This window comes from Stegodyphus dumicola, chromosome 8 (genome assembly GCF_044657685.1).
Source record: "Stegodyphus dumicola isolate Sdum_Otavi_A_Nest chromosome 8, ASM4465768v1".
Classification (NCBI taxonomy): Eukaryota; Metazoa; Arthropoda; class Arachnida; order Araneae; family Eresidae; genus Stegodyphus; species Stegodyphus dumicola.
The window spans coordinates 96491177-96507396 of record NC_140775.1 but is presented as its reverse complement, the minus strand read 5'-3'; the positions used below and the strand labels follow the sequence as shown (position 1 = coordinate 96507396).

General features: G+C 32.3%; 1 protein-coding gene across 2 annotated transcripts in view; it reads right to left on the bottom strand.

Annotated features, from left to right (window-relative positions):
* LOC118202451 (15-hydroxyprostaglandin dehydrogenase [NAD(+)]-like) overlaps positions 1-15421 on the bottom strand; it is a 69120-nt gene extending 53699 nt beyond the window's left edge. Inside the window, exons 1-3 of one of the 2 annotated variants that reach the window (XM_085822151.1) lie at positions 15250-15421; positions 8723-8846; positions 3492-3598 (exon numbers count right to left, since the gene is read on the bottom strand). In XM_085822151.1, coding sequence (XP_085678277.1) covers positions 3492-3598; positions 8723-8846; positions 15250-15339 — 321 coding nt within the window. In that variant the 5' untranslated portion in view covers positions 15340-15421. The remainder of the gene's footprint in view (positions 1-3491; positions 3599-8722; positions 8847-15249) is intronic. The other variant, XM_035374630.2, reaches the window with a different exon arrangement.
* Between the last annotated feature and the right edge of the window lie 799 nt (positions 15422-16220).

Here is a 16220-nt window from a genome sequence, read left to right as displayed (position 1 = left end):
TATATATTAGATTAATATAGGTATTTTGACACAAAATCGGACATTTTCTGAAATGACACGCCAATTTTGTTTTTTATATTTCGATTTTACGATTTAAATTATTCCTAAATACTAAAGTTTGTAAAATTTGGTGCGAACTTTAAAGAGAAATTCAAAAATTTAACTGGGCCCACCAGAGGCCGAGCGGTAAAGTCGCTGATCACTGGTAGTTCGGTCCGAGGTTCGAATCCCGCGAACCGGCTGGCTGCATGGGAGTTTTCGTGGTTTTCCCCATGTGCAACGTGTATACGAGCCAGTTTCCCTTAGAAAGTCCTCCACGAAGGCATCCCTCCCATTAGGCAGATAGCCCTCGAGGCTTTGACATAATCACACACACACTCAAAAATTTAACTTAAAGCATTTTTTTTCAGTTTTCGCCAAGAATAATTCACTTGGTGAACTTCTAAATTTATAGCAACTCTTTTCCTTTTCTTCATTGCAGATGAGCGGGACAAAAAGTCATCTCTCATACTTTCAAATAATTTTAAAGTATGAGAAAAAAAAAGTAAAATAAAGTATTTTAAGTCCGTGAAACCACATTTGGCGTTATTATCGCTTATAACATATATGCCGGATTTCAAAACGCGTCAATATGTAAATTCATGTATATTTTAGAAAATTTTGAATAAAAAAACTCTAACTTTTGCAGTTGTGTCTAGAAATACATCTGCTTTAAGATGAAGTTTAAAATTTTATAGGTTATAATTCAAAATTTTTTTCGAAAAATTTATAAAAATTATTTTAAATTACAAATTTTAAAAATAAATCATAAAAAATGGGCGAATTTTATTTGGAATCAAACTAAATTTTGAAATGTGAAATGAAGAATAAAATGAGTTTATAAAAGAAGAGATATTAGCAACTATATATTAAATTCAATTAACATTGAGGAGATAAATCTTGAGAGCTAATTTTTTTAGGAACTACTCATGCGATTTCTACAAAACTTGCCAGTTTGGCATAATTTGAGTCATAGAATCGAAATATGAAAAAAAAAAAGTTGGCATGTCATTTCAGAAAATGTCCGATTTTGTGTCAAAATACTTGAGTTAGAATAACGCTATATATATAAATCTAATATATATACTTAGTCGAACTTTCGAGACATGAAAAACGCAATTTGAATTTCGTCCAAATAGAACGGGAGATATAACACTGTCACTCCTTTCTTTTTGCGCAGTGCACAAACGTATATATGTGTGACATTTCTGAATCCGATCCCGATAAAAGAAGAGTTCTATTTTCCTAGCTTTAGTAAATTTTTAAATTAGTTTGCTGATAAAAATATTGATTACAAAATCTTCTTCCAGATACTTTAAAAAAGAAATATGTAAGATCATTTGCTCGCTTCTTCACATACTTCAAGAAAGTCTCTGAAAACTTTAGGTCAAACAGAAATCAATCCGATTTGTTGAATCCATTCAGATCACCCCCTCCCCCTTAAAAAAGACTGAATAAACTGGCTGCTTTCGATTATTATTTACGATGGTTTAAAATTGTAAAGTACAGAACTGCATATAAGCAGATTACAAGAGAAATCGAAAGCAAGATGCTATACAGAACTTCCTAGTGTAATTTATGCGATATTTCAAAGTACGTTAACATCTGTTTTAATAATTTTGTGCCATTTTATTTCTATCAACCTGCCTGACACCCCATTTAGAACAACTGAAATTTGTCAATATCCTCAAATACCGGAAAATCGAAGACATAAGATTTTAACTGTCGACATCTAAATTCTGAAAAATTCTTAAATATCTTGTTTTTGTTTTACTAATCGTGTGTTTTTTAGTTAAGTGTCGAACTGCATGCAATATAAAGTTAAACTGCGAAAAAAAAAATGGGAGACAGTTCTATATCTCCCATTTTACTGGCCGATTGACGAAATTTAAATTGCGTTTTCCATGTCTCGAAAGCGTGACTTAGGATGTATATTAGATTTATAAATGGCTTTGTTCTAATATAGGTATTTTGACACAAAATAGGACTTTTTCTGAAATAACATACCGATGTTTTTACATATTTCAATTCTTTGACTCAAATTATGCCTAAATATTAAAAAAATTTGTAAAATTTGGTGTGAAGTTTACGGAGAAAATACAAATTTTTTTGAGTTTGAGCCAAGAATTAATTCACTTGGAGAACTTCTTAATATATATGGCAACCTATTTTCCTTTTCCTTCCATTGCGCAGGAGCAGAAAAAAAAAAAAAAAAAAAAAAGGCACTTCGTTCCTACTTTCAGATAATTTTAGTAAAGTGCGTAAAGCACATTTTCGCTATTATCGCTTTCAACAAATATGCCAAATTTCAAAATGCGCCAATATATAAATTCACGTATATCTTCGGAAGTTTTGAATAAAAAGCTCTAATTTTTGCAGGTATGCTTAGAAATACATCTACTTTAAGATGATTGTAAAAGTTTTATAGATTATAATTCAAAATTTTTTACGAAAAAGTTATAAAAATTATTTAGAAATATAAATTTTAAAAATAAATCCTCAAAAATGGATGAATTTTATTTGGAATGAACCTAAATTTCGAAATGTGTAAGAAGGAATCAAGCAAGTTTCGTAAAAAAAAAGATATTAATAAATACATATACATACCAAATTGAATTCACATTGAGGAGATAAAGTTTTGAGAATTTTTTAAAAAACTACTAGTGCGATTTTTACAAAACTTGGAAATTTGGCATAATTTCAGTCGTAGAATCGAAATATGGAAAAAAATTGGCATGTCATTTCAGGAAAAGTCCGATTTTGTGTCAAAATACATATATTTGAACAATGCTCTATATAAATCTAATATATATTCTAAGTCGTGCTTTCGAGACGTGTAAACGCAATTTGACGAAAAACGCAATTTGAATTTCATCAATTGGCCCAGTAGAACGGGGATATAGAACTACCCCCCCCCTTTTTTGTTCTTTTTTGCGCAGTGTACCTTTCTTTTTCCAAATGTTATTCAATTATTTAATTTTTTTTTAAAGCAGTCCGATTCACTTATTCTTTATTGCGTATTGAGTCACTTATTATTTATTTCACATCTTTTCTGACATTTTATCTGACAGCGAATGCCGTCTTGGAGGATTTTTTAAAGAAAATTTGCTATATTCAGAATTATTTAAGAAAAATTGTCTCCTTCGCAATCAGTTCTTTCTATTCCCAGCATTAAATACAAGATGCACTTTAATAGCCTTCATTGCCTCAAAGTAAAAACAGTAAACGAAATAACATCTTCGATAAGGAAATATCAGTTTTCGAAATAAATAATCATTCAAAACACAACTTTTGATTACTCTTGTTTTTTAATTTTCTTAAATGAGAAGATGTATGAATTTCTAATTTTTATACAACGTATTCTTACTTATAACTTTATTATTTTTCCAATTCTCGGTTAATTTAAATAAAATTATTAAAGGTGCTGAAAGCCAAAATACGGTTTAACTTACCAAATTGACATCAATAGTAGTTTTAGGATCCTGTTCGAAAATGATGCCAGCATTGTTCACTAAAAGGTCTACTTTTTTGAACGTTTCCAATGTCAGTTCAAAAGTGCCTGAAATTAAAAAATTGATAATTTAAGGTAAAAGTTGAGACGTTATCTGCGAAACGCGCTTTTTGATTACTTTGTTCATCTCATAACACTACTAAAAGTAAGCTGATTGGAAATGCATTAAAGTCATTAAAGAAGTGTCAGTACATGAATACTATAACTATTAGGTATTTCAAAATTAATAGGACAAACTTTAACATGTCGCTCAAAATAAACACTTTTCATCAGAGAACGCACTTTAAGATGCTAGGCCCTGGAGGGCGCTTTCTCTTTTGACATACAAGCCATTTTTTCATAATGTGAAGCTAGATAATGCTGCTGCTGATGTCTTCCTTCAGCTCATTCGTATATTACTTTAAGTCACTAATGACGACACATGAACTAGACGCGAATATTGCGCGGACTACGGCGTGTGCACCTCAGTGAAAATGAAATCATTAAAGATACATCATGTAATTAAGACTGGAGCTGATGTCTTTTTAACGGAGCAGAAGGGTAAAGAAATGAGACCTCTTGAAGCCAAAAATTGCTTGGATTGTTTAATTAAACTCAAGGATCTCAATCGAATATAAAATCCATCATTTGCGAAACTAAGCTCAATCACAAATGGCAAGGCTATATAAACACACAAAATATGAATAAAGAATTAAAGATATGCACTGAAAGAATAATGACGGTGCTTGAAAAAAAAAACAACCGCTTTTATACTCTCACTTAAAATCGCCCTATGTTTTTCGCACTGCGAAAAGAGGGAGTGTGCCGGGGAACGGAAAGTACTATCGTATGATCAAAGCCAATTCTGCGATGGTGAAAAATAAGAGTTTGATTTAATTCGCTTTATCATTAAAAATTTACAAAATATTACAGCTTGGTTCTGCACAAGTAGAATTAATATGGAATTTATCCAATCTTATACCAATCTTAAAGTATTTGAAATAAAGCTGTACGCAGATAACTACTAAAAATTCAGTCATTTTAGAACCGAGACTCTGAATAATACTCAAAATATTTTATGGCTGACCCGAGACTCAGAATATTTTATTGCTGCATTTATTTGTTATATATACTCATGGTTTTATATAAACTATTACACTAACGAAACAAAATAGGATTTAATATGATACACTTAAATTCAAATACAAGTAATTTAATCCAGTTGAGAGATGTAATACAAATTCTTATTCGGAAAAAACTCTCAAGTCAACGAACAGTTTTAAAGCTACAAGCTTCCTCAATAGCGGACAATATAACTTTTAGTCAGTAATAAATTTTTATTATCAGTAATGGATAGGTATCGTCACTTGCTTTCAGTATTGAATATTAAAAAAAAAAGTAATATTTTTGGTCTTGAATTTTCAGTTCTAAATGATATTCCAGATTTCTTACATGGAATGTACATAGACTCAGCTGATGATGACGAGTATTTTTTCGAATTATAAAAAATATGTAATATTTTCGGTCTTGAATGTTCAATTCTAAATGATATTACAAACTTCTTACACGGAATGTACAGGGACTCAGCTGATGACACATATTATGATATCCATAAAAATGTTGAAAAATAAGAGATATTAATGGGTAACCTAAATTATTAATAAGAACCTATTTTTCAATTTTTCATACTTTTATTGCAATACAGATGTATCAGAAGTAAATATTCCATCTAAAATGTCTTAAAACTTTGTGTGTACTTCTGAGAAGGATTTTTTAATGTCTTAAAATCTTTTTACTTCTGTGTATAAAGTATATTTCAGTTTATAAGTATATTCTAATACTACATATCAAATGCTCAATAACAAAAGATTTCCACTTCGTCATCCATTGCAAATGTCCACTACTTTCAGCCATTTGAGCAAAGCAACTACCAGGATTTGCAACAAAAATTCCACCGAAAGATTTGTTTTACAGTGCAGTGCAGTGCATGTGGTTGCATCTTAGGAAATTATGAAAAGTATTATTGAAAACGAGGGCATAGTGATGCTAAATAATTAACCATATTATATGAGAGAAACAGTAGGTATTTAAGAGCATATAAAAATTATCATAAGGTCTATATATTTGTAAAACAGGAGCAAGAACAGATTATATCGTGTTTTTTTTTTCACCTGTATAAAAAATCTTGTATATTTCCTACCTTACTCTATTATTGTTTTACTTTACATTAGTGGTTCTCAACCTTTTTTGCCCCGTGCACCCTTTCACCATTGCTAGACGATCATCCCCCTTTCCTTCTCAAAACTTGAACAATAAATATACATTTATTTAAATTTAGATTATTTTTAATGTATTTGATTAATTAAAAATGAAAAATATGTAGAATGTTGACAACTAGCAAAACTAGTAAACATAGTTTTTTTATGTTCATAAACTAAAACTAAATACTTAATAGGTAAATAAAAGGCTGATAGCATTTTCGCCTTGAAACTATGAAATTCTCCCCTCCGGAAAAATTATCCCTTGGTTAGGAAATCCCTGCTTTACATGCTTTATCAAAAGATCTGTGAGTCCCATAAGGAAAGTAACAAATTTTTCAGTCCAGTGCAGTTAGTCCGTATACCTTCAGTCTTATGGTTGCAAATACTGAGCGGATGGCCGATCAAATATTTTAGCAATTTCGGCACGGGAATCAATATTGTCTCCTCCGCAATGTTCTTCAAAGAAGGGGGGACTGCAGTTAAAAATATTCATAGAGAGATCAATCACATATAATTCCAAAATATATAGTCTTCCTCATAAAAAGTAAAGAGCGCAAAAAAGAATTTAAAAAAAAAAAAAATTGAAAGGTTCCAGATTTTAAATTACGTCCAAATGGGCGTTTTTTTAACGTTTTGTGTGTCAACTTTATTTATTGAATATCATGTTCTTCGCACTTAAACCATAAAATTCAGTTCAACAGCAATATCGCAAAATTGTTTTAAAATGAGCCTATCTTTAGAATTTCCAATACACAGCTCCGCGCGCTGGAGATAAAAAAGTCCCCCCCCCCCGTAGAGTGTTGCCATTGCTCGCTGTTAAATCGTTGAGTTTGTTAATCAAAAATTCGTTAAAATTTTACAAAATATGAAATAGATAATAAAACGAATTCCAAATTTGGGCTTCCAGATGCTTATATTCGAGTGGAAACGTACGTTATTCAAAACTGGATGGCTCTATAGGTATTGTTTTATCACAATGCGAGAAACCTACATACGTTTATGCAGATTCTTTATTATTTAATTTCTTTAAACATAATGCAAGGCGATAATATTTGGTGGCAACAATTTGAAAAGTGAATCGGACATTTATAGTGAATCAAGGCAAAATGCCAAAACGAAAATAATAGTCCTTCAGGGCAAATTGCCCCTTTGGACTAATAATAAAAATGATAGCTACAAACATAGGCATCATAGATTTATGTCATCTCTAATGAAGAATTTTTCAACCTGAAGAAAAAATCAATGATGCTAACGGTTTTTAGCCCAATAGTGACGTTACTCTCGAATGGGATATTAGTTATTATATTATATATATTTATTACTATAATTATATTATATATATTTGCGTTAAATTACTATTAATTGGGTAAAAAATCTTAATAAACCATTTTGGATGGGAGTTGAAACCTTTCAGATATTTTTGTAACCCCAGATCTTTTGCGCACATCGTCACAACTGCAAGAGTCAGACATACAGAGTGGGCATAAGAAAACTTCCCCGATATATGAACCTTAGTGGTCTATCCGCTCAACCAAACGAAATGAAATTCCAGGTATTGTTATTTGAAAGTATGAGCTCGAGAGTGTGATCATTCTAAACAACATAGCTTCTACGGATACGGCAGCAATGAAAAATTTCCGAAATTTTCAAATGGCAATACCCACTTTTCCTGCGAAAATTGATCAGCGCATTGAAAATCCATAAATGGCATTGGAACGATATAAGTATGAAGAAAAATGCCGGCGTAAACTATTTTCAAAAAAGAGCATTGCAAAGAACCAGTGAGGACACAACAGAGAAGAGAGAGGAAAATGTTTTTATTAGAATTACAAGTTATCAGTGCGTACAACGTTTTAAGATAGACTCATCTCCCATAACATTGAAGTTTTTTGGCCATCACAAACTCCGACCTCACTCTGATTGATTTCTGGTTTAAGGGTTACCTGAAATCTAACGCGCACACGTCAGATCCACAAAATTTGTCAGAATAAAAAGATGCCACAAAACTTGAAGTTATAAGAACAAGAATCCTCTTGCGATGTTAAGTTCGTCATTGTTGTCAACAATCTCCCGCACTCAATGCGTTATCGTCTTCTACGGTGCGCCCGTTGAAAACTTATAATTCCAATAAAATTCCCCCCCCCCTCTTCTCTTGCATTGTCATCGGTCTTTTAAATTGCTCTTCTTTGCAAATGTTTTACGCCCGCAATTTGCATTATGCAAGTATCGTTCCAAACGCCATTCATGGTTTCTCAATGCGCTGATCAATTCACGCAGGAAAAGAAGTGGGTGTTGTTATTCGAAATTTTCAAAAATTGTTTGTTGTAGCGTAACTGTTAGAGCTCTATTCATTTAAATCATCACAATAATGAGAGCATACCTTCAAATAACAACATCTGAAGTTTCATTTCGATTAGATGGGCGGATATTATGTAAGTGGTGAGTATTATTGCATTTGCTGTCCCTATACAAGTAATTAATTACCGCCAATGTCAACAAAGCTCAGTCTTAAAACTTCTTGTTTTAGGAGTCTCCAGATCTATTTGCTCTTCCTGCACAATTTTTTTTTTAAAGCAGACTTTGAAGACCTTTAAAAAGCGAAAAAAGTGCTATGCTTGAAGCTTCAGTCCAGTTTAATACCGCACTATATGTAGAGACATTAAAACTCAAGAAATGCGTCTTGCTTTAATAGCTTTCTCACTTTGCTGTTGACATTACTGGCAAATCATGTTTTCAGATCTGTATGATCTAACTTAATGCACGCTGGAATGTTCTCTGTAATTTTTTTTCAGTCAGAAAGAACAGTCATGAATGATATAAAAATTTTGATATTAGTCAAGTAATTATCTTAAGTACTTTTATTACTATATTTACATTTAAATTTCAGTTGCGTGCTTTCGATAAATTATATTTCGCTGATAACGTAACTTACGTGTGTAATCAGCTTCCTTTGCGACGTCACAAACAGAGAATATTATTTTTCCTGTTCCAAAAATCTTCTGCTGTTCATCTACAAAGCCCTTACCCTCGACTTCTTTAATATCTGCCACGCATACCTAAAAAAATAAAAAAAATATAATAAATTTTTCACAAAAGATGACATGCCTCTTTTCCTAAATAGAGAATTTTAGCAGACTGCCATAGAGTACAGTGATAGACCCATATCCGTTGACTGAGCATCTGCGGTTTTAATTATTCGCAATTCACAATGGGAAGAAAAGCATCTTTTGAAGTTTAAAAATGTATGTCAAGCCATCTGCAGCTCGATCTATCAGCTGGAATGCTACAAAATTTGGTAGGAGAACTAATGACGACACGAGAAAAGAGTTTTTGAAAAGAAAATAGTTCTGAAAGTTGCCGATAGTGGAAAATGGGGCACTGTTCTAGTCTATGCAACTGAAAATTTGCATGAAACGCAGGTAAAATTTCAAAATGCAAGTGCTCAGTTAGATAAACGGCAGCAGCGTCCGTAATTCAGTCAATAAAGATAAAAGAATAAACCCGGAACGACATTCCAAATGTTAGATGGGTTCAATATGTGTCTCACTTTACCTCAGCGCTCGTTACTTGTGACATTTTTTTTTATCTTCATCAATGGCAGCTGTCATTCTTCGTGAGTTTAGAAGTCGTAAAAACCTACGTAAAGACCTTCTATCAATTAATGTACTGAAAGGCATGATTCAGAAGTTTGGGAACCAGGATCCTTAGCAATTCAGTCTGATAGAGGGTGGAAAGAGTCAAAACAGACAGTTACTGATGTCGCGACTGCAATCGGTGAAGGCATCCAAGGAGCTATTGCTAGTTATAGCAATCCCAGGCCATCAGCGCTACAATTTGATTAAAGCCTTTCGACAGTATAGAAAATCTTGCGGAAAGTTCTCCACTTCTACCCGCAGAAGATTTGTCACTTACAGGAATTAAACAATTATGATTATAACATTTGTTCTGTCATTTTTTGCCAGGATGGGGGTCGAAGATGCTTGGCCGAGAAGAATTCTGTGAGGAGATAAGGCCACTTTCACCTAAATGGGACTGTTAATACTCACAATTCTTGAATTTGGGTATCCGTACAACCCCATGCAGTTCAGGAAATCCCAATGCATTCACCAAAAGCCATTGTTAGGCATGGCTTCACAGCAGATTTCGTCATCGGACTATTCTTTTTTGAGAGTATTACTTAAACAATGCCACAGACCTGTACCACTACATCAGGTAACTTATATGCAGGATGCAATACTACTGCACAATTTTTAATCGGTACGTCGATTGCAGCGCCATTACTTTACAGAAGAAAAGGTCACAACTCGCTTTTTTCCTCTTGCATGGCCGCCTAGTTCCCCAGATCTAACCCCATGTGAGTTTTTCCTTTGGGGTTATTTAAAGTCCAAGATCTGTCTTCATGGAATTCCGATCTTCATTATTTTAAAGGACAACATATCACGGGATGGCTGAGTATCCCTGGTGATATGTGATATGTTACGTTCATCCGTCGATAATGTACATTGAAAGAGGTCTGTGCCTTTGTCAACGAAGTGCTCTTATTGGAGAAAGTACTATAGTGCACTGAAATACCATCTCTGTAATCCTTTGTGGCAATTCATTTGCTGCATTAAAGTAGTGTTGCACTAAAATTTCTTCTTTGTTATTCATTTATCTGATTTTCAGTTGTGCACACTAAATCATTTTCCACTATCTGCAACTTTCGGAATTATCTTTTTCCACGATATTTTTTTCCCATATCGTCATTAGTCTCCGTACCAGATTTATTGGCATTCTAGCTGATAAATCGAGCTACAAATGACTCTGAGTAGAGTCAGTTTAAAAACAAACATCCTGTGTAATGACGACTACAGGCACGTGTGCGTACACTTTCCTAACGGATTCAAAAGAATGGAAGGAAGGTGAAAACGGCCATCTTCGAAACCATATATACGGTCTCAGGTTACCAAGTCCACAAATGTTCCCGTTAAATTTCTCTCAACTTTAACAATCTTCCTGTTCTCATTAGTGACATTCTACTACAACTCTCGTGCTCAGAAATTTTTTATTAGTGTTACAATAGCTCCCAAGCATAAAAATAATGATTGTTGCCATAGCTTCTAAATTTGGCAGAAGCTGTGATGTCTTTTCTTATGCACTAGTGAAAGCGCAAAAATTTTGAAAGATTAATAAGATATTATATAATTAGTTATTAATGTATATTATATGCAGTGTTTTATATAATTATTTATTAATGTATATTATATACAGTACACTATTATACAATTATTTATTAATGTATATTTTATACATGTATAATCTGTTCTACATAGCGTTCGGTATGATCCGCGGTATGTCCTGAAACGAACTGCCTGCGGATCTGTGTAATCAGTCAGTGTTTTAACTTTTTAAAATTATTTCGAAATTACTCATGTGAGTTTTAAGTACTGTAATTTAACTGAAAGGACTTAGCATTACAAACAGTAAATTTACAAATTTAAAATTTCTAGGTAAGATGATGCGCAAAAATTATAAAATAAATTAATAAAACCCTATCGATTTTATGAATTTTTAATGTAATTTAGTCAGATATTTTAAAATTTTATAACGCCAAACTGTCTTTGTTACTAGACTTTTACGTAAAATTGTCACATGCCAAAAGAAAAATTCATTACCTTTGGCTAGATTTAAGTAAAAAAAAAAAATCTGATGTATACTACACCACAAAACTTTCTTGTACGGAATATTAAATTATACGCATTTTTTCTTGCATTTCATTTAAACTTGTTGGATTGAATTAAATCTACTTCGCCGACAGCGCATAAACCACAATAGAATAAATGCATTCTTTAAAATTCGCTCTAGTATTTGTTTACCATAGCGACACTCTGGCGCTAGATTCACTTAACAGTATTATATTTCGTTCATATTATAACTCATAATGCACAAAATTTATATCATTTAGAGAATAGAATTATCTAATCGTTGCCACATGTTCTATTCAAATACTATAATAAAGCTAGAATGATGTATAAAAGAAATTAAGCAAACGAAACAGAAAAGAAACAGTTTTTCACAGACGATTGAGTATTTTTCATTCAATTAAGTCAGTTCTCACTTCGCGAGAAGGCAAAAATACATAAAAACTCAAAATATCTGTATTAAAAATTACGAAGTAAATCTTAAACACTTATTTCCTCGAAAAAATTCCAGAAAGGATTAAGCATGATTTAATTGGCAATAATAAATGAAGGCGTTATCTTTGTTGTTGCGAAGCTACGTTTCTCTAGATTGGCAACAAATCCATTACTTTGCTGTTTCAAATGTAAACAAGCAATGGCCGCCATCAAAAAAATTATTAGGCTTAGCGGCACTTAAACAACTTTAAAATTGTTGATAATTCTAAAAATATCGCATACAGATTTACTAAAGGCATAAAAACTTTAACCAGAAGATAAAAACAACATAATTCAATCATTTTTAAAGCAAAAAATGTACAATTTACAAACATATAAGAGTAAAGAAAGTGAGATCACTCAGCCGGGTAACAGAGTGGATATATATATAAATATATTTATATACGTTTGGGGCGGCCGATTGCAACCAAAATACGAGGTGCACATCTACATGTTATCCGCGATTCAGTTCACCTATAGGTGGCGCTTTCACATATTAATGTGGCGGATAAAAACCGGTATTTTGATTTGTGATATGACTTCGTACATTCAAAAATGGAGTTGCTTAGCTTTTCCGAAATGTTTGATTTTGTTCAAAGAGGCGTAAATTCTCGCTGTGTTACTGAAGCAGAGAGAATTTTAAAAAGCGGATTATTTGGTAATGCACGGAATTTTACTTGAAAAATCCAATTTACAAATTTTGGCTTCCTATTTAAGGATAAGTTGTATAGCGTCCTGATCGCATGGAATCGAAGGACATTTCATTGTTAAAAAGGAGATGTAAAATTTTTTTAAAAAATTTTCTTGTTCATGTAAAAGAGGAATTGCTGGCTGTTGTAGGAAATTGTGTCACTGTTTTATTGTATTGCGACAGGTAGCTGATTTTAACGTTCACTGATTGTAAACAAATGATTTCATATATGTTTAACTTGAGATTTGCAGAAAATCTGTGCAGTGAAAAGTGTCTTTTTTTCCATAAAAATGATATTGAATCATTATATACCAAATATATATTGATCTATTATATTCGTCTATTGTATTTATATCTATTATATACATAATAGCACTAATTATCAGATGCAATTTTGAGAATATCAACAAGCAAAGCACTTAAAAATGAAAAAAGACACTTGTAATAGAAATATTAGTATTCTATATGTATTATAGAAAATACATGCAACGAGTAATACCATGACCAAACATTAAAAAAAAAAAAAAAAAAAAAAAAAGAGCAGATTAAGTATTACCTATCCCTTAGTACTTGAGAAAGCAATCCTGGCATATAACTTTTAATTACATGATATTACAAGTATTTTCTTTAGATTTGTCCTACAAGTGGTTAAAACGACTGAACACATAATGCCCACAACAATAAAAAATAAACTTTTAACTACTTTTCGATCACAACACGCTTCACAAACTACGTAGTATTGTCAAACGTAAATACTGATTTTTAATGTTTCCACCTTTTAGCCACTTAATGGCGTAATCAGAGCGCTGGAATCGCAGATAGCAGTCCGATATACAAAATTTCAACGTTCTGAGGCTACTCGTTTTTGAGTTATGTGAGATACGTACGTTCGTACAGACGCAACGAAAAATTCTCTTCAGAATTAATTTTAAAGCAGTTTTATAATTTTTTGGAGGAAACGAGTCTTTTATTCTGTCCTTACGTACAGATATCACGCAAAAACATCGTTAAATTGCATTCGATAGCGGTCAAAATGGATATTTTCGTTGAAATATGCTGCCTGAAACTTTTCGCGATTACAATACTTCCTTTTCACTTCGTACAAGGAAGTAAAAAGGACGAGCATGTTGTACGCTCAAACCTATATGGATAAAATAATATAAAAATAAAACTTATTAATAAGAAATCTCAAGCTTTTCCTAATGAGTTAAATAAAAAGTTTTTGGTGTAATTAGTCTCAAATTCAAGCCTAGATTTAGTCTGTTCCGTCTACTAGCTCTATATCAGCATTCATTTATATTCAAGAATTGTAGGAAACATTTTCATTTGTTCAAAAATCTTTCAAGCAGTTTAATTTTCATTTTCTTTGCTAGTTTTAAATGATTCTTATTATTTAGATCTTATTCTGATAGCTAATGGGGACGCACGTTACAGTAACAACAGTCTTCTTCTACTATCAGATACAACTGCAGCTGAATTAAATTATCGGAATCGACAGTACGCTAATTTTGCTTGTCCGAAATGATGATTGTAATAAAGTGGTAAATTCTTTCCCACTTTGTACGATGATGCCTTTATTTAGATTTTTGAAAACCAACTGTTGGGTTCATTTTCTCTGAGATTCTTTCCTTTAACTCGAACTGAGGGGTATTAGTGTTTATAACGCTTTTACTCTAAACCAGGGTTGGCCAAACTTCATGTCAGTAAGAGCCACACATTTGAATTCTGGAATATTCGACAGCCTCATCTAGATTTTCTAAAAGCCACAAGTTCATATTTACATCATTACAGAAGTAGAGAAGGAGATTTTAAATAGAAAGAAATCGTTGATAACTTTTTAAAAGGAGTCAAAACTAATTAATTACTTCCTTTTGGACGCTGAATAGTTTTAGTTTAGTATATTTTATACATACATTTTATATGCATGAGCCGCACAAATTGCCTGCGAGAGCCGCATCAGGCTCGCGAGCCACTTTGGCCACTTCTGGCCTAAACTAATGTTTAATTTGCGAACAAGTAAGAGACTTTCACAACTTTATAGTTAGGAACTTTCATTGACTAAAAAATTCTAAATTGGCCAAAGCATTTGGATATTTCTAAATATAAGCTGAAAATTATCTATAAAGTCGGAAACAAAATTAAATCGTTCACACCAAATTAAATGAAAATACTATTTTCCCCCTCCTTCTTCTAAAAAATGGCCATGTATCATTTTTATAAGTGATCCAAATGTTAATTTATTTAAACATCACGAAAATATCACTTTTATAACGGTTAAATGGCTTCAACTGTGAAAACATTAATTTCTTCTATAACACGACAAAAAAAATCCCAATTTTCCCGACGTAATTATATAATTACATCAAAATGAAACTTTAGACTAAGTTAAGGCATTTATAACTTCATGATTATCCGTAAGTAAATAGATAGGAGTAGTAAATAATAAATTTGAGGTGTTTACGTAAAAAAAGAATGCCGTATTTTTCTGTTCATTTTTCAAACCGGTAACGCAGCTTGCCTCATACTGATACGGAAGTGTCGTTGACATCTCAACTTGATTTTAATCATTTTAGATTAAAGCAATTTACTTAAAATTAGTACAGTTTACCTTACCTTGTAATCCTTTTTCAACAATGTTACAGCAATAGCTGCTCCTAAACCTTGGGCTCCACCAGTAACAATTGCTACTGGAGCTGCAGACATAGCGACTGTTTCTGATTAACTTGAATAAACTGCGAAAGAATTTCGTGATGGGACTTCGAAGTGTCTTCTCGCAGTCCAGTCTCAGAGGTCACGTGTTGTGCGTTATCGCTGGTTTAAGCGGATGGTATTTCAAGGCTGAGGCCGTCCGAATTCTCCACTTTCCTTTGGCTGAAGAGAATGCTTAAAAAATGGAGAATGATGGCTCAAGAGCAAGAAGAAAATAACATTCGACACTAGAACTATGTTTGAGTATCTAAATATTTCTTACAGTTCCTTGTGCCATTCGCCAAATTCAGCTAATTAGAATTTAATCATTTTTTTAAGTAATAGAAGAAAAATATAACAAACATGAGAGGGGAAAATAGATGTTCAACATTTTCTTTTTCTTTTCTTTCTTTATTTAAGAAGAAGAAAAATATTGCTATTATGAGAGGAGGGGAAAATACTTTACAGTTTTTTTTTCGGGGTGGGATTCCATTCAGGAACACCTACAGCTAAATTCGCATACATTATTTCATTAACGGGTACATTTTATCTCGTACTGATAATTTAGTATTTGGCTTGTCAATAAACGATTATTTTGAAATAATAATTTAATTCTGTTTAACTTCTATAGTTCTCATGTCAAAAAATTTAAAATGAGAAGTGTTCCATTGTCTTCTAACAATAATAAATAATTAGGAATTGTAAAGAAGGCGAGAAAGCAATTTAAATATTGTTGCGTGCGTACGGGTTCGTAATAGATTGAATGCACACAGCTCCTATGATAGGTTGATAAGATTTATTTTATCAAATGAAACACTTCAGAGGTCTGGAACTTTCCACAAAGATTCCCCAACTCTTCACAATATCATAAAGTACAATCAGTAGTTACACTTCAA